The sequence below is a fragment of the Silene latifolia genome, chromosome 10, assembly GCF_048544455.1.
Source record: "Silene latifolia isolate original U9 population chromosome 10, ASM4854445v1, whole genome shotgun sequence".
Lineage (NCBI taxonomy): Eukaryota > Viridiplantae > Streptophyta > Magnoliopsida > Caryophyllales > Caryophyllaceae > Silene > Silene latifolia.
In genome coordinates this window covers 39,978,361-39,994,249 of record NC_133535.1, presented here as the reverse complement: position 1 = coordinate 39,994,249, position 15,889 = coordinate 39,978,361, and the positions used below count along the sequence as shown (strand labels likewise).

Here is a 15,889-nt window from a genome sequence, read left to right as displayed (position 1 = left end):
GTCATATGATTATCATTGCCTCGGGGAACCGAGATAGTAACAGCAGCTTTATACCTGAGTGGTCTTGGTAAGGCACTTGGAGTATGGGGGTGTTATATAGACAGTCGTGAAACTTTCGTTGATAATTCTTCCATTAAATCATAACATGATCTGCACTTATATACCATGGCTTATACAGGGTGTTTGGTTGGGGTATTTGGAATGGATTGGAATTGATTTCATCCATTCAAGTGTTTGGTTGGACACTTTTGGAATGGAGTTTGATACCCAAGGGGTTCTAAATCCATTCCAAACCATTGGAATCCCATAGCCAAGTCTCATCCCAGGATTCTAACTCCATTCCACCCTATCTAAACCCTAAAGCTATTGAAAACAGAAGGAAAAAAAACAGTACATGCTCTTCCCAACAATTCTCCATTGATATCCCTTGAAACTCCATTGTCAGATTGTCAGGTATGAAATTAGCTTTCTTTTTTTCTTTTTTTTTTGTTTAATTTGATTAACGCATATGGACGTCGGATGATAGCCTTCAATTTTGTTTTTTGTTTTTGTTTAATTAATGTTGATATACGTAGCACTGCATTGATAGCTTTCAATATTTTTTTGGTTTGATTAATACGTCGGATGATATCATTATTAAGGGAGAAAGATTACTCAGAGTAGCTGTCAGTCGTGTTTGTCATTTGAAATATTTGTTGGATTATAGTGAATAGTGAGTGGTGGGAATGTATGCTTCTTGTCGAAGTGAATCTCAGGCATTTACCACAATCATGCTCTTCTTGTCTGCTTATGGTAGTAGTTAAGGCATTGTTTATGTTGGTTGATAATGCTGAGGTCTTTACATTGTCATTCACAGCTTTTGAGGTACAATTTACTCGTTTGTTTGAAATTTGCAGAGGTTAAGGCTTATGTGTTAATATGTATTAATATACGTATGATGGGCGTGACAATTTACTTGGTGTCTTGGTTTAATCAGTTAAGGCCTATGTGTTAATATACGTATTCAAAGCGTCCCACTTGTCTCCCACTTGCATTTGTGTGAAAGGGAGATGATCCACGTTTTATATAAACATGTTCAATGGATTTTTTTGGAGTAATTTGGATTTTTGCTTTTGTTGTAGTTAATTTTAATTTTAAATAATATTAATTGTAGTTATCTATAATGAAGAAAAGAAAATGATTCGAAATCCATTCCAAATGAGAACCAAACAACATGTATGGCATTTAGAATCCATTACAAGCTCAAACCAAACAAGCATTAAAAAGTATGGGGTTCTAACTCCATACCTCTTTGGTATTAGAATCCATTTCATTCCATTCCAATTGTTTGAACCAAACGGCTCTAAATAATCAATACTCCTGTAAAAGTTAGGTGAATGGGAATAAGCTGACTACCAAATCTGTTTCAAACCAACCTTAATCCTTAGTCACTCGCAATATGCCCATTCCAGAATACTCCACAGTATATTCAACAATACGTATATACAAAATAATACTCGTAGTAGTTTCTACTAAATATAATATATTAATTATGATAATCAATCATCTTGATTATCCTACGTCATATAAATCGGAACACGCCAAAACAATTAACAAGTAGCACATAAATTGCACAACACAAATTATTCTATAGGACCATTTTATGAATAAGACTAGCCCATTTACAAAAGGCCCAACTAAAATAATTAATATATTTGTATAAAAATATTTTATTTTAATAACTTAATATTATATTTTGATAACTTGCACATTTAAATATTTCCGAGTTCATCCTAAGATATTGAATTATCAAAATAAAATTAAAATGCAAATATAATTAACTATTAAGTGTGGGCTATTCTCTTATTCGGCCAGTCCTATACTATAGGACGGTCCTATAGGAGAGTTGCTGATTACACAATAACCCCAAACAATAGTAATAATAATAGGATCGGTAGAATCGTGTTACCTTAAAATAGAAAACCCGACTAATTATACTTGAAAACGATTGGAATCTTGACTGAACAAATCAATCGAGGATGGATAGGTAACGAGCAATCGCAAATCGAAAACGAGAGAAATAGCAATAGATTCACTTTTGGATACGTATAATAAATAACGAATTTTCAAAGATCATGGGAATTGAATTGGAGATATTGGTGGATTGAAACAAGGACTAAACAAGGTTCGAAGATCTGTCGAAATAAGGAAACTAGGTGACAAGCATGTACGTAAAGGTTGTGAGGAACTATGATTATCAATATGAAGACGGCACAGCGGCTAAACACAAAGTTTTATAAGGGTTTGTTCGAAGGGTAAGTATACAAAGATATTTTAGAATAAATAGGAGACTTAAAACGACTGAATATAAGTAATGGGGAAATTAGATAAAAGAGATTTAATAGATACGGACCTAGAAAATAAATATTAAATTGATATTTTTTTTTTTTGGTAGAATGTAAGAATTCTATTAATAATAATGAGCTATTACACACTAATTTATCAACCAAACAACAATTTAAAAGAGTGCACATTGCACCTCTACACAACAATTCTGAAACATACTACTCAACTACTTATGGAATTCCAAATCAACTTCTTTCCAGTCTTGTTCTTTCTCCCAATACGAGCCTGGACCTCATGTTTAATACGAGCTCCAACAACCTCTGGTCGCCATACCACCTGCTGAAACCTGCAGTGATTACGTGCCCACCAGATATGATATACCAGTGCCATCACTACCAAGGAGGTGAAGGTCCCCCTATTCTTGTCTTGAGCCTGCCACCAGCTCAAAACTTGCATCTCAGGTATTTCCAACTTACTCCATTCTTGTACCTGCTTCAGACATTTCCTACTGTAAGAGCAAAGAAGGAACAAATGGTCATGGCTTTCATCCTCCTCACCACACAAAACACAAACTGTTTCACTGCTCTGAAACAACCTATGAATCCTATTCATTGTTAGAAGACGATGCTGAACAAACAACCAACTGATAAATTGGTGCTTAGGGATACCATCAGTAATCCAAATATGTCTATACACGGTGACATTACTTGCTTCATTACCAAGCCATTTATATCCACTAGAAGTCGAGTAAGAAGCATCTTTTTCTAACCAGTCATGTTGTATATAACCAGGAAGAAGGATATCCTTAACTCTGCAAATTCTTTTCCAAGCCCAACTGCTGCTTTGGGATGGTTTATAATCAGACCAGGGCACACTTTTTAAGTAGGTACAATGCACCATTAAATTGATATTAAAATTGTTTAAATTAAAATAAGAAATATCGAAAATATTTCAGGTATTACAATCTTCCCCTCTTAAAGGAACTTCGTCCCGAAGTTCGAGTTTAGAAAATGAAAACCAGTATAAAATTAGAGTGTATTACATGGATACCGTCATCCTACTGTTCTTGTGTAGCAATGAACCCAACTTCCATGGAATTTGATGTTAATGGGCAAGTTGAGAGTGAGATGGATGTGAGCTTGAGTGAAAACTCGCCCTTTGAGGGTGACATTTTAGAGGGAGACAATTGTGTTGAGCTTGGTAAGCCTTGTTATGACAACCCCTTTGATAATGGTCCTTGTTAGGATGAGGAATATGAGGATATTTTGGAACCCCAAATAGATACCATTGAAGTCACCTTGGATGAGAGTGAGAGTACTTGCATTTAATGTGGTGATTTTGACTATTTGGAGGACGAGTTAAGTGAATTGCCAACAAACTACCCATTTCATGTTCTTACCATCCATCACATCTCTTATGATTTTTGTCATAGTATTCTTCACATGCTTGTTCAGTCTATTACTTGGACATTTTTCAATTTCATAATCTTGTGTTGCTATCCATGCTTATTCATGTCCCACTCCCAAGAATTTGACCGACTTCTACGTGCTTTGAGTGCTAGTGATAATTTTCTATGAAATTGTTTATTGGCAATCCTTGGTTTGATGGAATTCCTCAATAACCATTAACTTGTATATATGCATTTAGTGTAGATTTGCATTCATTTAATAAATTGCATGAGAGATGAATGGGAGGGATCTCATATTTTGATTGAGCTTTTTGAAGGAAATTAATGAAAATGAAAAGATGGAAAATGTAAAGAAATGGAGAAAATGGAGAATTTGGGCTTGTGAACATCCATGTTATCATTAAAAAGGTGTTGGGTCAAAATTGCTTGAAATCTGTGCATCCCGAACTCAACCCGTGCGTGTTGAAGGCCAAGAAAAGAGAAAAAGTTCCCTGCCCAAGATTCTGCGCGAGTTCTAAAGAAAACTCGCATCCCAGAACTCAACCCACACGGGTCAGGAATAACCCGAGCGGGTTCAGCCTAAAATTGCAGAAATTGTTCAGGAATCCGGGCAGATCATTGCCAACCCGCCTGTGTTTAGCTATTAACCCGTGTTTACTCTATTTTCAGTCCGTGACATAGCTTTACACTCCCATCTCACCTACCATCTTCATCCTCTACCTTCAAGCTCAACCCCAACTCACAAAAATGTCCATCAAATCCAACCAAATCACCATCAAATTACTCTAAAAATCATTTTAATCCAGTTCTACACAATAAAAACCAACTTTCCAACCTTCTACATACTCAGAATCACCCATTTTCATCATTTTAAAAATTGAAGCTCCAAAAATCCGTGAGCTACAATTGTGTTTCGAGTTTGATTTTTGCCTTCTAGCTTCACTTCAATACTTCTAGTGTTCTAATAAGGCATTTTCAAGGTTGTTTGGCTCTTATTTGTGGAGATTTGAAGCATTCTTGAGTAGTGATACTTGGTGGATTTTAAGACTACAACAAATGAGTGTTTAGGGTAAGAGTAAGACTACTACTACTAAGGGGTCAAAGAGGAGAAAAGGAAGTAATTCTAATGCTCCAGCGGGGTTCCAAATGCAAGAAGAGGAGCTAGTACCGGAGATAGAGCAACTTGATGATTTCCCGGAGGTAGTATTCATCAAAAATGAGCATAGGAGACGATTTGTGAAACTACTAGGTAAGGAATTTGAGCCTACTCGTTTCATTTATCGTCAAATTTTGGATAAACTTGGTATTGAAGGACAAACCGAGTCTTTCTTTAGAGGAATGGGTCTTGAGACTTGGTTTAATATGCATGAGGAAACATATGTTAGCCTCACCTTGGAATTCTTGTGTAGTCTCAAAGTCTTTGATGGAGAAAGATATGGGGTTTCTTTGGAATTTAGGTTGTGTAATGAGACCCACCAAATACATTTGGGTATCTTTGGTGAAATTTTTGGACTTGTGATACCCGAGACCGACCTTGAGAAACCGGTGGGGTTCACGGAGTCACACTTGTCGATAGCGATCACCGGGTTGGAATTAAATGGTTTTAAGAGGTGTCATGTTTTCTATATTCATCATCCGGTTATTAGAGTGTGGCATCAATTTATAGCGGGGACTATCAATGGTCGGAGTGACACGAGAAGTATGAGTCCACTTGACATGACTTTTCTCGAGTCATATTTGAGTGTCCAAGGTTTTCCAAAGTACAACTTTAATCCCGCACTTGAATTACTTTTCCGGTTTCGAAATCTAGCAAAGGGTACACAAAGTCAAAAGGAATTGTGATGGGTGGTCTTGTGACTAGGATGGCCAATGTATTATGTCCGGGGTTTAATGATGATGAGAGATATGAAGCTTTACCCGGAGACACTTTGATCGATGAGAAGGCTATCTTTAGGCATCACAAATGGTGCAAATATAATGATTCGGGAAGAATTGATTGGTTCATAAAGGGGAGCATTACATTCACCCTTCCTTGTTGGGACCTTTCTCCTACCGTGCCTAGGTCGAGCTACCTTACACCTATGCCGAGCTACCTCCTCCCCCATTGAGAGGATTGTGGCTCCACCACCTAGGAGACGTGAGGAGGCCCCTTCTACTCCTTCCCATGCACCATCACCATCCCAAGGGCCAAGGCTTGGATTTCCACCGTTCCTTCATGCTGTTCGGCCCTCTTATGCGGAGATACCTCCATACCCCCATGTTTACCGACCCTACTCACCTCCTCCTCCTCCTGGCACCCCGCCATTGGCCATGGATATCTTGATGGGTATGATGAGCAACATGGATTTTAGGATCCACCAAGGGCAAGAAGACAACTATTTGGCCCTTTATCCTCAATACTACCATATGGCGCAACAAGGATTTATTGATCCTAATGGTCATAGTGTAATACTACGTATTTATGAGTCTCTGGGTACTCTATCGAGTAGGCCTTACTCTGTCGAGGAAGGGTGAGTTGCAGTTTAAAATAGTTTCTGACCTGTTGGGTACTCGATCGAGTAACGTGGATACTCGATCGAGTAAGGGGGCACTCGATCGAGTACCTTAGCTACTCGATCGAGTAGCCGGTTTACAGGGGATGATTTCTCGGGTTTTGTTAATAATGCGATTAGAGTATATAATTCTTCCGTCATTGTTCTTTAAACACTTTTTAAAACCTAATCACTGTGAGAAGAGAAATGAAACTACGTCATTCGCTTTAATCGCATTGTTGGCAAATCCCGGAGCTTGGAAGGTCGGATTTCACCTTTCTTTATACCGTTGTGATCCTTGCGTCGAGGGTAAGACATATATACCATTTTTATAATGTTTCTTTAAAGTTGGTTAAACCCTAATTTGGGGATTTGGGGGTTTTGTTGTTTGTATGATTGGTAGTGATTATATGTTTGTATATTAAGAGGAGGATTCGTAGAGGAAGCGTTTTGATATCAGCTGTGAGATCGTCTGATTGTTGTGCTTTCCAGGTAGGGTTTCCCTACTCAGTAGTATTTACATAATGTGTGGTGATTGTGCTGTAGTTAGTGATTGTTGACTGATTCAGACGGTTGTTGATGTTGTATTGTGATTGCTGATTGTTTGTCTCTGGTTCTCGAGATGCGTTCTCGGCTGAGTGGAGTCACTTGCGGGAGTGGCTTCACGTCCTAGTTTCGCCCTCCGTGGAACCCGCCACGGGAGGGGATGTGCACATTAATGGGACAGGGTTATCGCTCGGTATGATGAGCGGGGATTTGGTGGGTACGGCTGCGGTCCCCCACCGGCGGGGTGGGGTCCGGTGGACGATCGGTGACGGAGATTGATTGGCGTGGGTGATTGTGTGTGATTTGTTTGAGTTTGTGTTGTTTCATCTTGTTGGACATATAAATTGTGTGATTAATCGACCCCGTTTAATAATTTAAAAGCGTGGTGATCCATTCGGGGTGGTAAGCGGTTATTAGCGGTATGATGTGACGCGTATGGGATAGCCGGGATAAGTCATCACGTGGCAGTTAGAAGTCTTCCATTTGTGTCGACGGTGTTTTGTAGCTTTGATAGTTTTAGCGAGAGACCGTCCGAGAACCTTGTATTTCGGTTTATCAGTTTTGGTTTTGATCATGTAATCACTTAAACTATGTTTACTTTTAAAGTACGTTTCTTTATTGTCTTATGATTATCATTGCCTCGGGTAATCGAGATGGTAGCCCTTCCAAGCCTTAAGTGGTCCTAGTAAGGCACTTGGAGTATGGGGGTGTTACAAAATGGTATCAGAGCGACGATCCTGAAACCTGTAACCAATGAATCCAATGAATATAGGGAGTCAATTAAAATGAACCCGGGGTAGAAGTTGTAGGAGCTAATGCAAAGACTTGGGAGACGTCCTAAAGTCGCGAACTCGCCCTACAATTTTGAACCGGTCACCATGGGATATGAGTCAGGATCGCTATGTGTTTATCTTGTGAATTGTGTATCTATATAGTGATGTGTGACTTGAATCAGTGGGTGTACGTATGTGGATAATGGGGAATGTGTAGAAAGGATGGTGATGATGTGATTTCGTATGTTATTGATTGAAAGCATGTTGCATGATAGTTGGTTTACAATGTTGGTTGGAATTGTTAGAAAAGTGTATGAGAATGATGAGTAATGTGGTGGAAAAAGGAAGTAGTTCATATGTGATATGATTATATATAATTTTGTTTGTGTAATTTTATGTAATGATTTCTTATACATGTCTACTATTGTTCATATGTATATGTTGTATGAAGAATGTGGTGGAAATGGATGAATTGATTGGAAAAGAGGAAGTGGCAATTGCACGAGAATATGAATTTTGTGATTATGAATATGTTTAGGTGACGAAGTGTATTTGTAATATTGTTGTATTAGTAACATGGAAATAGGATTTGTAATGTATGAGTATGTTTTGTTTACGAAAAGTGATAGAATAAAAGCATGTGGGTAAGTCATGATTGACAAGTTAAATAAATTATTTGCATGATGAATGTTGTTGCTTTGCTTTAGAAAATAGTAACATGTGATTGGGACTACTGGTTTTATGAGTATTGGGTTGTTTTTGTTTACCATGTTGTCGTTTAAGTTGTTTGGAGGTAAAATTAAGTAGTTATGTTTTTCGATTATAAAGAGGTTGTCTTTAAACTATTATAACTTGAGATGTATAAATTACTTTAATGTGATTCCAATTGGAGGTGATAGCTTGTTCTTTTACGATTCTAACGATAGGTCACACGCCCAAATCGACCAAGAAATGAGTGAGTTATGGCTGTTTTTAAAAACTGGACAAAGTGATCTTTGAGAAATGCGTAGGTACTCGATCGAGTAGCCTTGGTACTCGATCGAGTAGGCGGCACTCGATCGAGTACGTTAGTTACTCGATCGAGTAGCCCTGGTGATTTGTTTTACGTGCTTCTGATCTTCACCTACTCGATCGAGTAAGTCCCTTACTCGATCGAGTGGCCTGTACTCGATCTAGTGACCCCTGTTTTGGGTCATATGCCTATCTTTTGACTTCGTTGCATATTATGTTTAATTCAAAGGTGTTATTTTGCTTCTTTATGCATTGTTTTACATGTATGTTGGTCTTGACGCGTAAGTTACCCAATCTTGTGGTGTAGTGAGTGGCTTTGTGGTGAGTATGAATTCGTGGGAGGACATGAGTTATATGTGGTTGCGATAGATAGTGGAAAAAGAAAAGGAAGATCGTTATGGCTTAATTGAGACATAGAACATGTTTTCTGAGATGAGATGAGATGAGTGATATGATTGTGTATTGAGTAACGTAAAAGTAAGTGAATATGGGCAAGGGATGATGTGAGTCCAAGGAACGTGAGAATGAAAGGATTGAGAGTAAGGATGTGGATAGTGGCAACTTGAGATGTGTAAAGAATTATGGAGGGAGATGGTTAGGAGTCGTGTGGGTTAAGAATATACATAGTGAAAGTTCGTTTTAAAGGGGTTGAGAAGAGTGGTATATAGTGAACTTTGTGGAGACATGTCGCGAGGTGGATTTGTAGACAGTGAGTGAGTTTGGGAGATTTGGTATATTAAGAGGTGAAACTATTGTGGGATTTCCTTGGACAATTAGCGGTATGAAAGGAATTTTGATTTCTAGAGATGTAAAAAGGGAGATGCAATTGTTGAACATTAAACGTTGATTTTATGGATAGATTAGTGGCAAGTGTGAGTGATAGCATTATAAGAGAAGATCCATGGTAAGAAAGAGTGAGATGATATCGATATAAAATAATGAGATGTGAGTCTTGGAGAAATGGGAAAGTAACCGGAACACTAAAGAGTTAGGTAGAAGTGATAAGGAGTTGAATATTGAATTGATTTTGTCAAGTGTAAAAGAAAAGAATGAGGGGAGTAAAACTAGGAAACTGTTGACCGGAGTTATGTGACATAAAAGTAAGGAATCGTTGAGATGTATGATACTATCAAGAGTAAGTAAATTAATGGTTATACAGAAGTTTCAGGACAACATGATTAAGCATGAGTTTCGAGGAATTAAGGGAGTAAGAAGTTGGTAGAATATCTGCATGATATGAGATTTTAGTGGTGAGTCGGGTGACTATACAATTAAGGATAGTATTGGGAAGAATGTTGAGGTAATGTTGTTGATGGATTTGATGTTCGTTATTTGGGATGTTAACCACAGATAGGAAAGAAATCGTGATGTTTAGAGATGAGTGTAAGAGGTTTGATGCCCGGACAGTGGTAGTGTTATGGTTTGCGACTAGTGGTTAAGGGTGATGGTATATTAGAAAGGTAGCAATTCTAATGAGGTTGATTTTGTAGAGGCCGGATTGATATGTATGGTTGTAAGGAAGTATAAGATGTGGTCAGATGAGGCGGGTGCTAATAGTTGAATAGTAATGGTATGGTTATACTTGGCATGAAGTGATGGTTATGTGAATGGGAGAATATGTTATGAGGGGCATATGGGTTAAGCTCGGGCGACAGGTAACCTTTATCGAGTGGTAACTTACGTGATCAGGACTGACTAGGTGGATGTGATTACGGGTCTATGATGTGTATAAATGTTTGTGCGAGGTTCTGACCTCACGGGAAGTGGTATGGTGTGATAGTTATAAAGCTGTTATCTGAATGTTCTGTGATATATGTTGGACACGGTAATTTAATTGAATGATATTCAAAAAGTAATCATTTGATTGATCTGGCATGACTGGTTATACTTGTATGTATTCATGATATATGTTATTCCGCGATGTCGTAAGGGGATGATGTTCATGAGGTTATTATCTGTTTAATTCATATAATATGTTGCTTTGTGATTTAGTAAAGTGGATTTGAGTAAGTTTTTCTTGTCCGAGAAGTTATGTTGAGTCAGTGCTTATGGGATAGTGTAAGTTGTGATGACTATCGATGTGGTTGTGGTGCCTCGGGTGGTGATCCGGGCACGGTATTTAGTGTTGTGATGCGGGTATTTTCGCACTGCGGTGTGGCTGTTGGTGGCGGTGTTGCGATGCCGTCACCGGTTGTGGTGGAGTAGGCGGGATGTTTATGATTGGAGTTTCGAAAGTACATACCAGTTACACATAAATTGTTGTTTTGTCTGATGTGTCTTCCTGTGAGTTTCAGTTTATACAGATAGACAGTTGTTTTGTTTATTGATGTTTCTTACCAGTTAAGTTTTGGAATAAGGGTAGAGTATGATATGAAAGAGAGTTGTATATGTTTTCGTTGTTGTCATGGTATAGTGACATTCTGTTGATGGGACATAGTTGTAAGAAGTTGTTACAGTAATTTTGATCTTGTTTTAAGATGAGGCATCGGTAGTCATAGTCATGGCAAGTGATTCGTGGAACATGTGTTGTAATAATCTGAAAGCGGCAGGTGGTTCATAATCTTTTGTTGAGATAGTGAGTGCAGGGTATTGGGATTTGGTGCCATGTTAAGTTATGTATAAGTTTTGTGGTAATGAAAGAAAAGAACTTGAGGAGCTAGTGTGAGTGTACGTAACAAGTGTGGATCGTGAGTTATGCTTTTGACGATGGGAGTTTTATATAGTTTATATAGAGAGGTATGTCGTATTGCGGTAATGTGGAAAAGTTGAAGTTTTGGGTTAAGCTAAAGATTTTGAGGTACAGGTTAGGGGTGTGACGAGTGAATTGAAGTATGAGAATTGTTTAAGTAAGAGAGCCTTGGATATATGCATGGCGAGTGCTTAGAGTATAGGTGGTTATCTATGACATGTGATGGTGATGAGAATAATGAGAAGATATAACTAAGGATATATTATTAGTGAGTTACGAGGACGTAACATTTATCTTAAGAGGAGTAGGATGCGATAAAAGAGATTTTGATAGTTGTGCATATGGTAGTATATTCACAGTAGAGTGTTGGTGTAGCATAAAGAATGAAGTTGTATATTTTGTGGTTGATGTTGTTAAAAGGCCATGGCCGTGCTTGTAGTAGTGTGATGTTTAGGAGTGTGAGAATATTTCACTAGTGTTGACAGTTGGATGATGAGGTTATGAGTGTGAGTAAACTTCGAGGACGAAATTCCTTTTAAGGGTGGTAGAATGTAACATTCCGTTTGATGTCTATGAGTGTCTTGATTTTGGATTTGGTAGCGGATGATATATTATGGAGCTAGCAGCGTTAGAGGATGGTAGTTGGCAGTGTATGGAGTTAGCGTCAGGAGAGTTTATGATGTAGTTGATACGACATCGTGAGCGATGTGGGGAGGTAGGAATAGTTGGTGGAGTTGGTGTTAAGGGTTCATGGTTTCATGTTTTATAAGTGGGGTTTTGTTTTGAGTTCTTAGTAGCTTTGTTGCGTCTTGACCAAGTTAGTATGTTTGTTTTTATGTATGGGTTGAACTTCGGGGACGAAGTTCTTTTTAAGGAGGGAAGACTGTAATACTACGTATTTATGAGTCTCTGGGTACTCTATCGAGTAGGCCTTACTCTGTCGAGTAAGGGTGAGTTGCCGTTTAAAATAATTTCTGACCTGTTGGGTACTCGATCGAGTAACGTGGATACTCGATCGAGTAAGGGGGCACTCGATCGAGTACCTTAGCTACTCGATCGAGTAGCCGGTTTACGGGGGATGATTTCTCGGGTTTTGTTAATAATGCGATTAGAGTATATAATACTTCCGTCATTGTTCTTTAAACACTTTTTAAAACCTAATCACTGTGAGAAGAGAAATCAAACTACGTCATTCGCTTTAATCGCATTGTTGGCAAATCCCGTAGCTTGGAAGGTCGGATTTCACCTTTCTTTATACCGTTGTGATCCTTGCGTCGAGGGTAAGACCTATATACCGTTTTTATAATGTTTCTTTAAAGTTGGTTAAACCCTAATTTGGGGATTTGGGGGTTTTGTTGTTTGTATGATTGGTAGTGATTATATGTTTGTATATTAGGAGGAGGATTCGTAGAGGAAGCGTTTTGATATCAGTTGTGAGATCGTCTGATTGTTGTGCTTTCCAGGTAGGGTTTCCCTACTCAGTAGTAATTACATAATGTGTGGTGATTGTGCTGTAGTTAGTGATTGTTGACTGATTCAGACGGTTGTTGATGTTGTATTGTGATTGCTGATTGTTTGTCTCTGGTTCTCGAGATGCGTTCTCGGCTGAGTGGAGTCACTTGCGGGAGTGGCTTCACGCCCTAGTTTCGCCCTCCGTGGAACCCGCAACAGGAGGGGATGTGCACATTAATAGGACAGGGTTATCGCTCGGTATGATGAGCAGGGATTTGGTGGGTACGGCTGCGGTCCCCCACTGGCAGGGCTGGTCCAGTGGACAGTCGGTGACGGAGATTGATTGGCGTGGGTGATTGTGTGTGACTGTTTGAGCTGTGTTGTTTACTGTACTGTTGGATATATAAATTTTGTGATTAATCGACCCGTTTAATGTTTTAAAAACGTGGTGATCCATTCGGGGGTGGTGAGCGCGATTATTGAGGGTATGATGTGACGCGTATGGGATAGCTGGGATGAGTCATCACGTGTGGCAGTTAGAACTCTTCCGCTGTGTCAGACGGTGTTTTGTAGCTTTGATAGTTTTAGCAGTAGACCGTCTGAGAACCTTGTATTTCAGTTTATCAGTTTTGGTTTTGATCATGTAATCACTTTTAACTATGTTTACTTTTAAAGTACGTTTCTTTATTGTCTTATGATTATCATTGCCTCGGGTAACCGAGATGGTAGCACTTCCATGCCTTATGTGGTCCTAGTAAGGCACTTGGAGTATGAGGGTGTTATACATAGGCCTTCTTGGGTGCAACCTCACCTTGTGTTCCCAAACCAAGGCATGAATGAAAATGATAAAAGAGGAGGATAGGAGGAAGAAGAAAGTGAAGATGATGATAGCGTTAATGATGGAAGCTTTGATTGAGATCGTGATTGTAAGACTCTTTCTTTCCCTATTTCTTATGTATAGTTGCATTGCATTTTAAATTATCTTGCATTTAGTTTACACCTCACTTGCACTTGTATTATATTTCACATTGCATTTACATTAGTTAGTTCATATATTATAGTTGCATTGTAATATATCTCATATGATTCATATAGTTAGTTGAATCTAGAGTAGAATTCATGCATAGTCACTAATGACCACACCTATTCATTTCTATACTAGAAATAGTGCTTAAATCGGTTTGGGGAGGTTTGATCACAGGTTACCATAGGTTACTAGAAATCATGCATCATTTAGTGTAGTTTAGATTGCATTCATTTGTTATATATGTCATATAGAATTGCATTTAGTTAGAGCATGCATTCATTCATACCATATCATTGCATTTGTACTTCAATTTTCATAAAATTTTAAAAATCCAAAAACATGTATTGCTTTTTTATTCCTACTCCTACATGTACATTGAGGACAATGTCCAAAGTAAAGTGGGGGATGGAAATTTATATTCCAAAATACAAAAAAAAATTGAAAAATTTCGAAAAATCCCAAAAATATGTTCTTTAAATTCATTACAAACAAAATCCATAAAAATTTAAAAATTCAAAAACCAAAAACATGTTCTTTAATTTAGTAGTGTAGAATTGTATATACTTATGTTTTTGTTCTCTTCTCACATAGATACAATACTACATTTGAGGCATTGTCAAGGGAATGTGAAGACAGCTTGGTATGATCGCTCTAATCTGTATTTCCCTTCCATTTATATTCATTATTCATATGAGGAGGATGGGCTTACATGTCAAGGAGGATGTGGTGTATTTTGTTGTTGCGGTTTGTGTATCTATGTGTTGTTAGAAGTTTGCATTTAGTTTATGTGGTATAATAGTTGATAGGAGCATGTGCATTAGAGTTGTATATATGTTAGTTGCATCATGGCATGTAGTTGCATGGGTAGAAAATTTTGTGAAAATGCCTATTTGGGAAGTTTGACATGTGTATATAAGGCCCTTATAGAAAATTTTTCTCCTTGAGACTTTATTTGCTAGAATACCCTCAAGACACCCTAGGATGTGTCATACTATTATCTTTTGACCCATGGACTAAGGCCTAGTCAAGAGTACCTTGTGGTGTGAATACTCCTTGGCTACCGTTTATTCCATGGTGACCCTTGATGTCATGCAACCGTTCTTACACTTATATCATCATATTTTGTCAACAAAAACGGAATGGGCACAAAAATCTCCAAATTGAGTTCAAGCATCAAAATGAAAAGCAAGAAGTTTGCAAAATTGCGTCAAAGAAAAGAGGAGTACAAAAATAAGAACTCTTATGTTTCAAATAAAACCACCCTCGTTACAAATTAGGGTGACTTTGAAAATGTTCAAAAAATGCAAAAATTGAAAATTTGCCAAGTATCAAAATGCCAAACATCAAAGAAATGGCAAGAAAATGTTCTTCAAATGTCAAAATTCCACAATGATTTTGTAATACCTCGTAGTTTAGTGAAGTTTATATAACTAATTTACGTAATTCGAATAATTGATTATGACGGTTATAATTAATAATTGTGAATAAGACGGAATGAAATAATAATAGAATAATAGAGTAATAGGTCGGAATGGTAATTGGGTAATAATAATATACGATAATTTATATGGTAATAGTGAATGATTATTATGTTATAATAATAATAGTAATGCGATAATAATAATAACAATAGTAATAATAATAATAATAATAATAATAATATTTTTTACGAGACGGTAATTAAATAAATAAAATGATAAAGAAAGATGGGATTGGAGTTGGGTCATGTGCTATCGGGCTAGGGTCGACTATATATGTTACGTAAATTGGTTGATTAATTGTCGGGATCGGATAATTACTAATAATAAGAATAAATATATTTTATATTTCCTAATTGGTTCTTTATAACCTTAGCCTACCAATATAAATAGATGAAACCTTAAACATTGGTCCTTATTATTCATCACATATGAAAAATAATTTATAAAGAGAGAGGGAGAATAAGAAAGGGGAATAGCAAGGAATTTATCGTCTTTTATCGTCTCAAGGCAATATTCTCAGACCGTCTTATGTATATACTTTGCGATATCATAACTTGTAATCTAGACCACCTTAGATCAGGCCGTAAGTACCGTTATGACCGTGGATAACCAAGGATAACCGTTGACTTCATTTGACCTCTGTTGA

The 15,889-nt window shown here is 37.6% G+C and overlaps 1 protein-coding gene across 1 annotated transcript; it reads right to left on the bottom strand.

Annotated features, from left to right (window-relative positions):
• Positions 1-2,547: 2,547 nt before the first annotated feature.
• On the bottom strand, positions 2,548-3,225 carry LOC141607482 (uncharacterized). Its single transcript, XM_074426833.1, has one exon. It carries the CDS (start codon positions 3,223-3,225, stop codon positions 2,548-2,550), a length of 678 nt encoding a protein of 225 aa, XP_074282934.1.
• Positions 3,226-15,889: the final 12,664 nt, after the last annotated feature.

What these genes read in the sequence shown, in the direction of transcription:
- LOC141607482 (XM_074426833.1), bottom strand. Translation starts at nt 3,225, where the DNA reads ATGGTGCATTGTACCTACTTAAAAAGTGTGCCCTGGTCTGATTATAAA.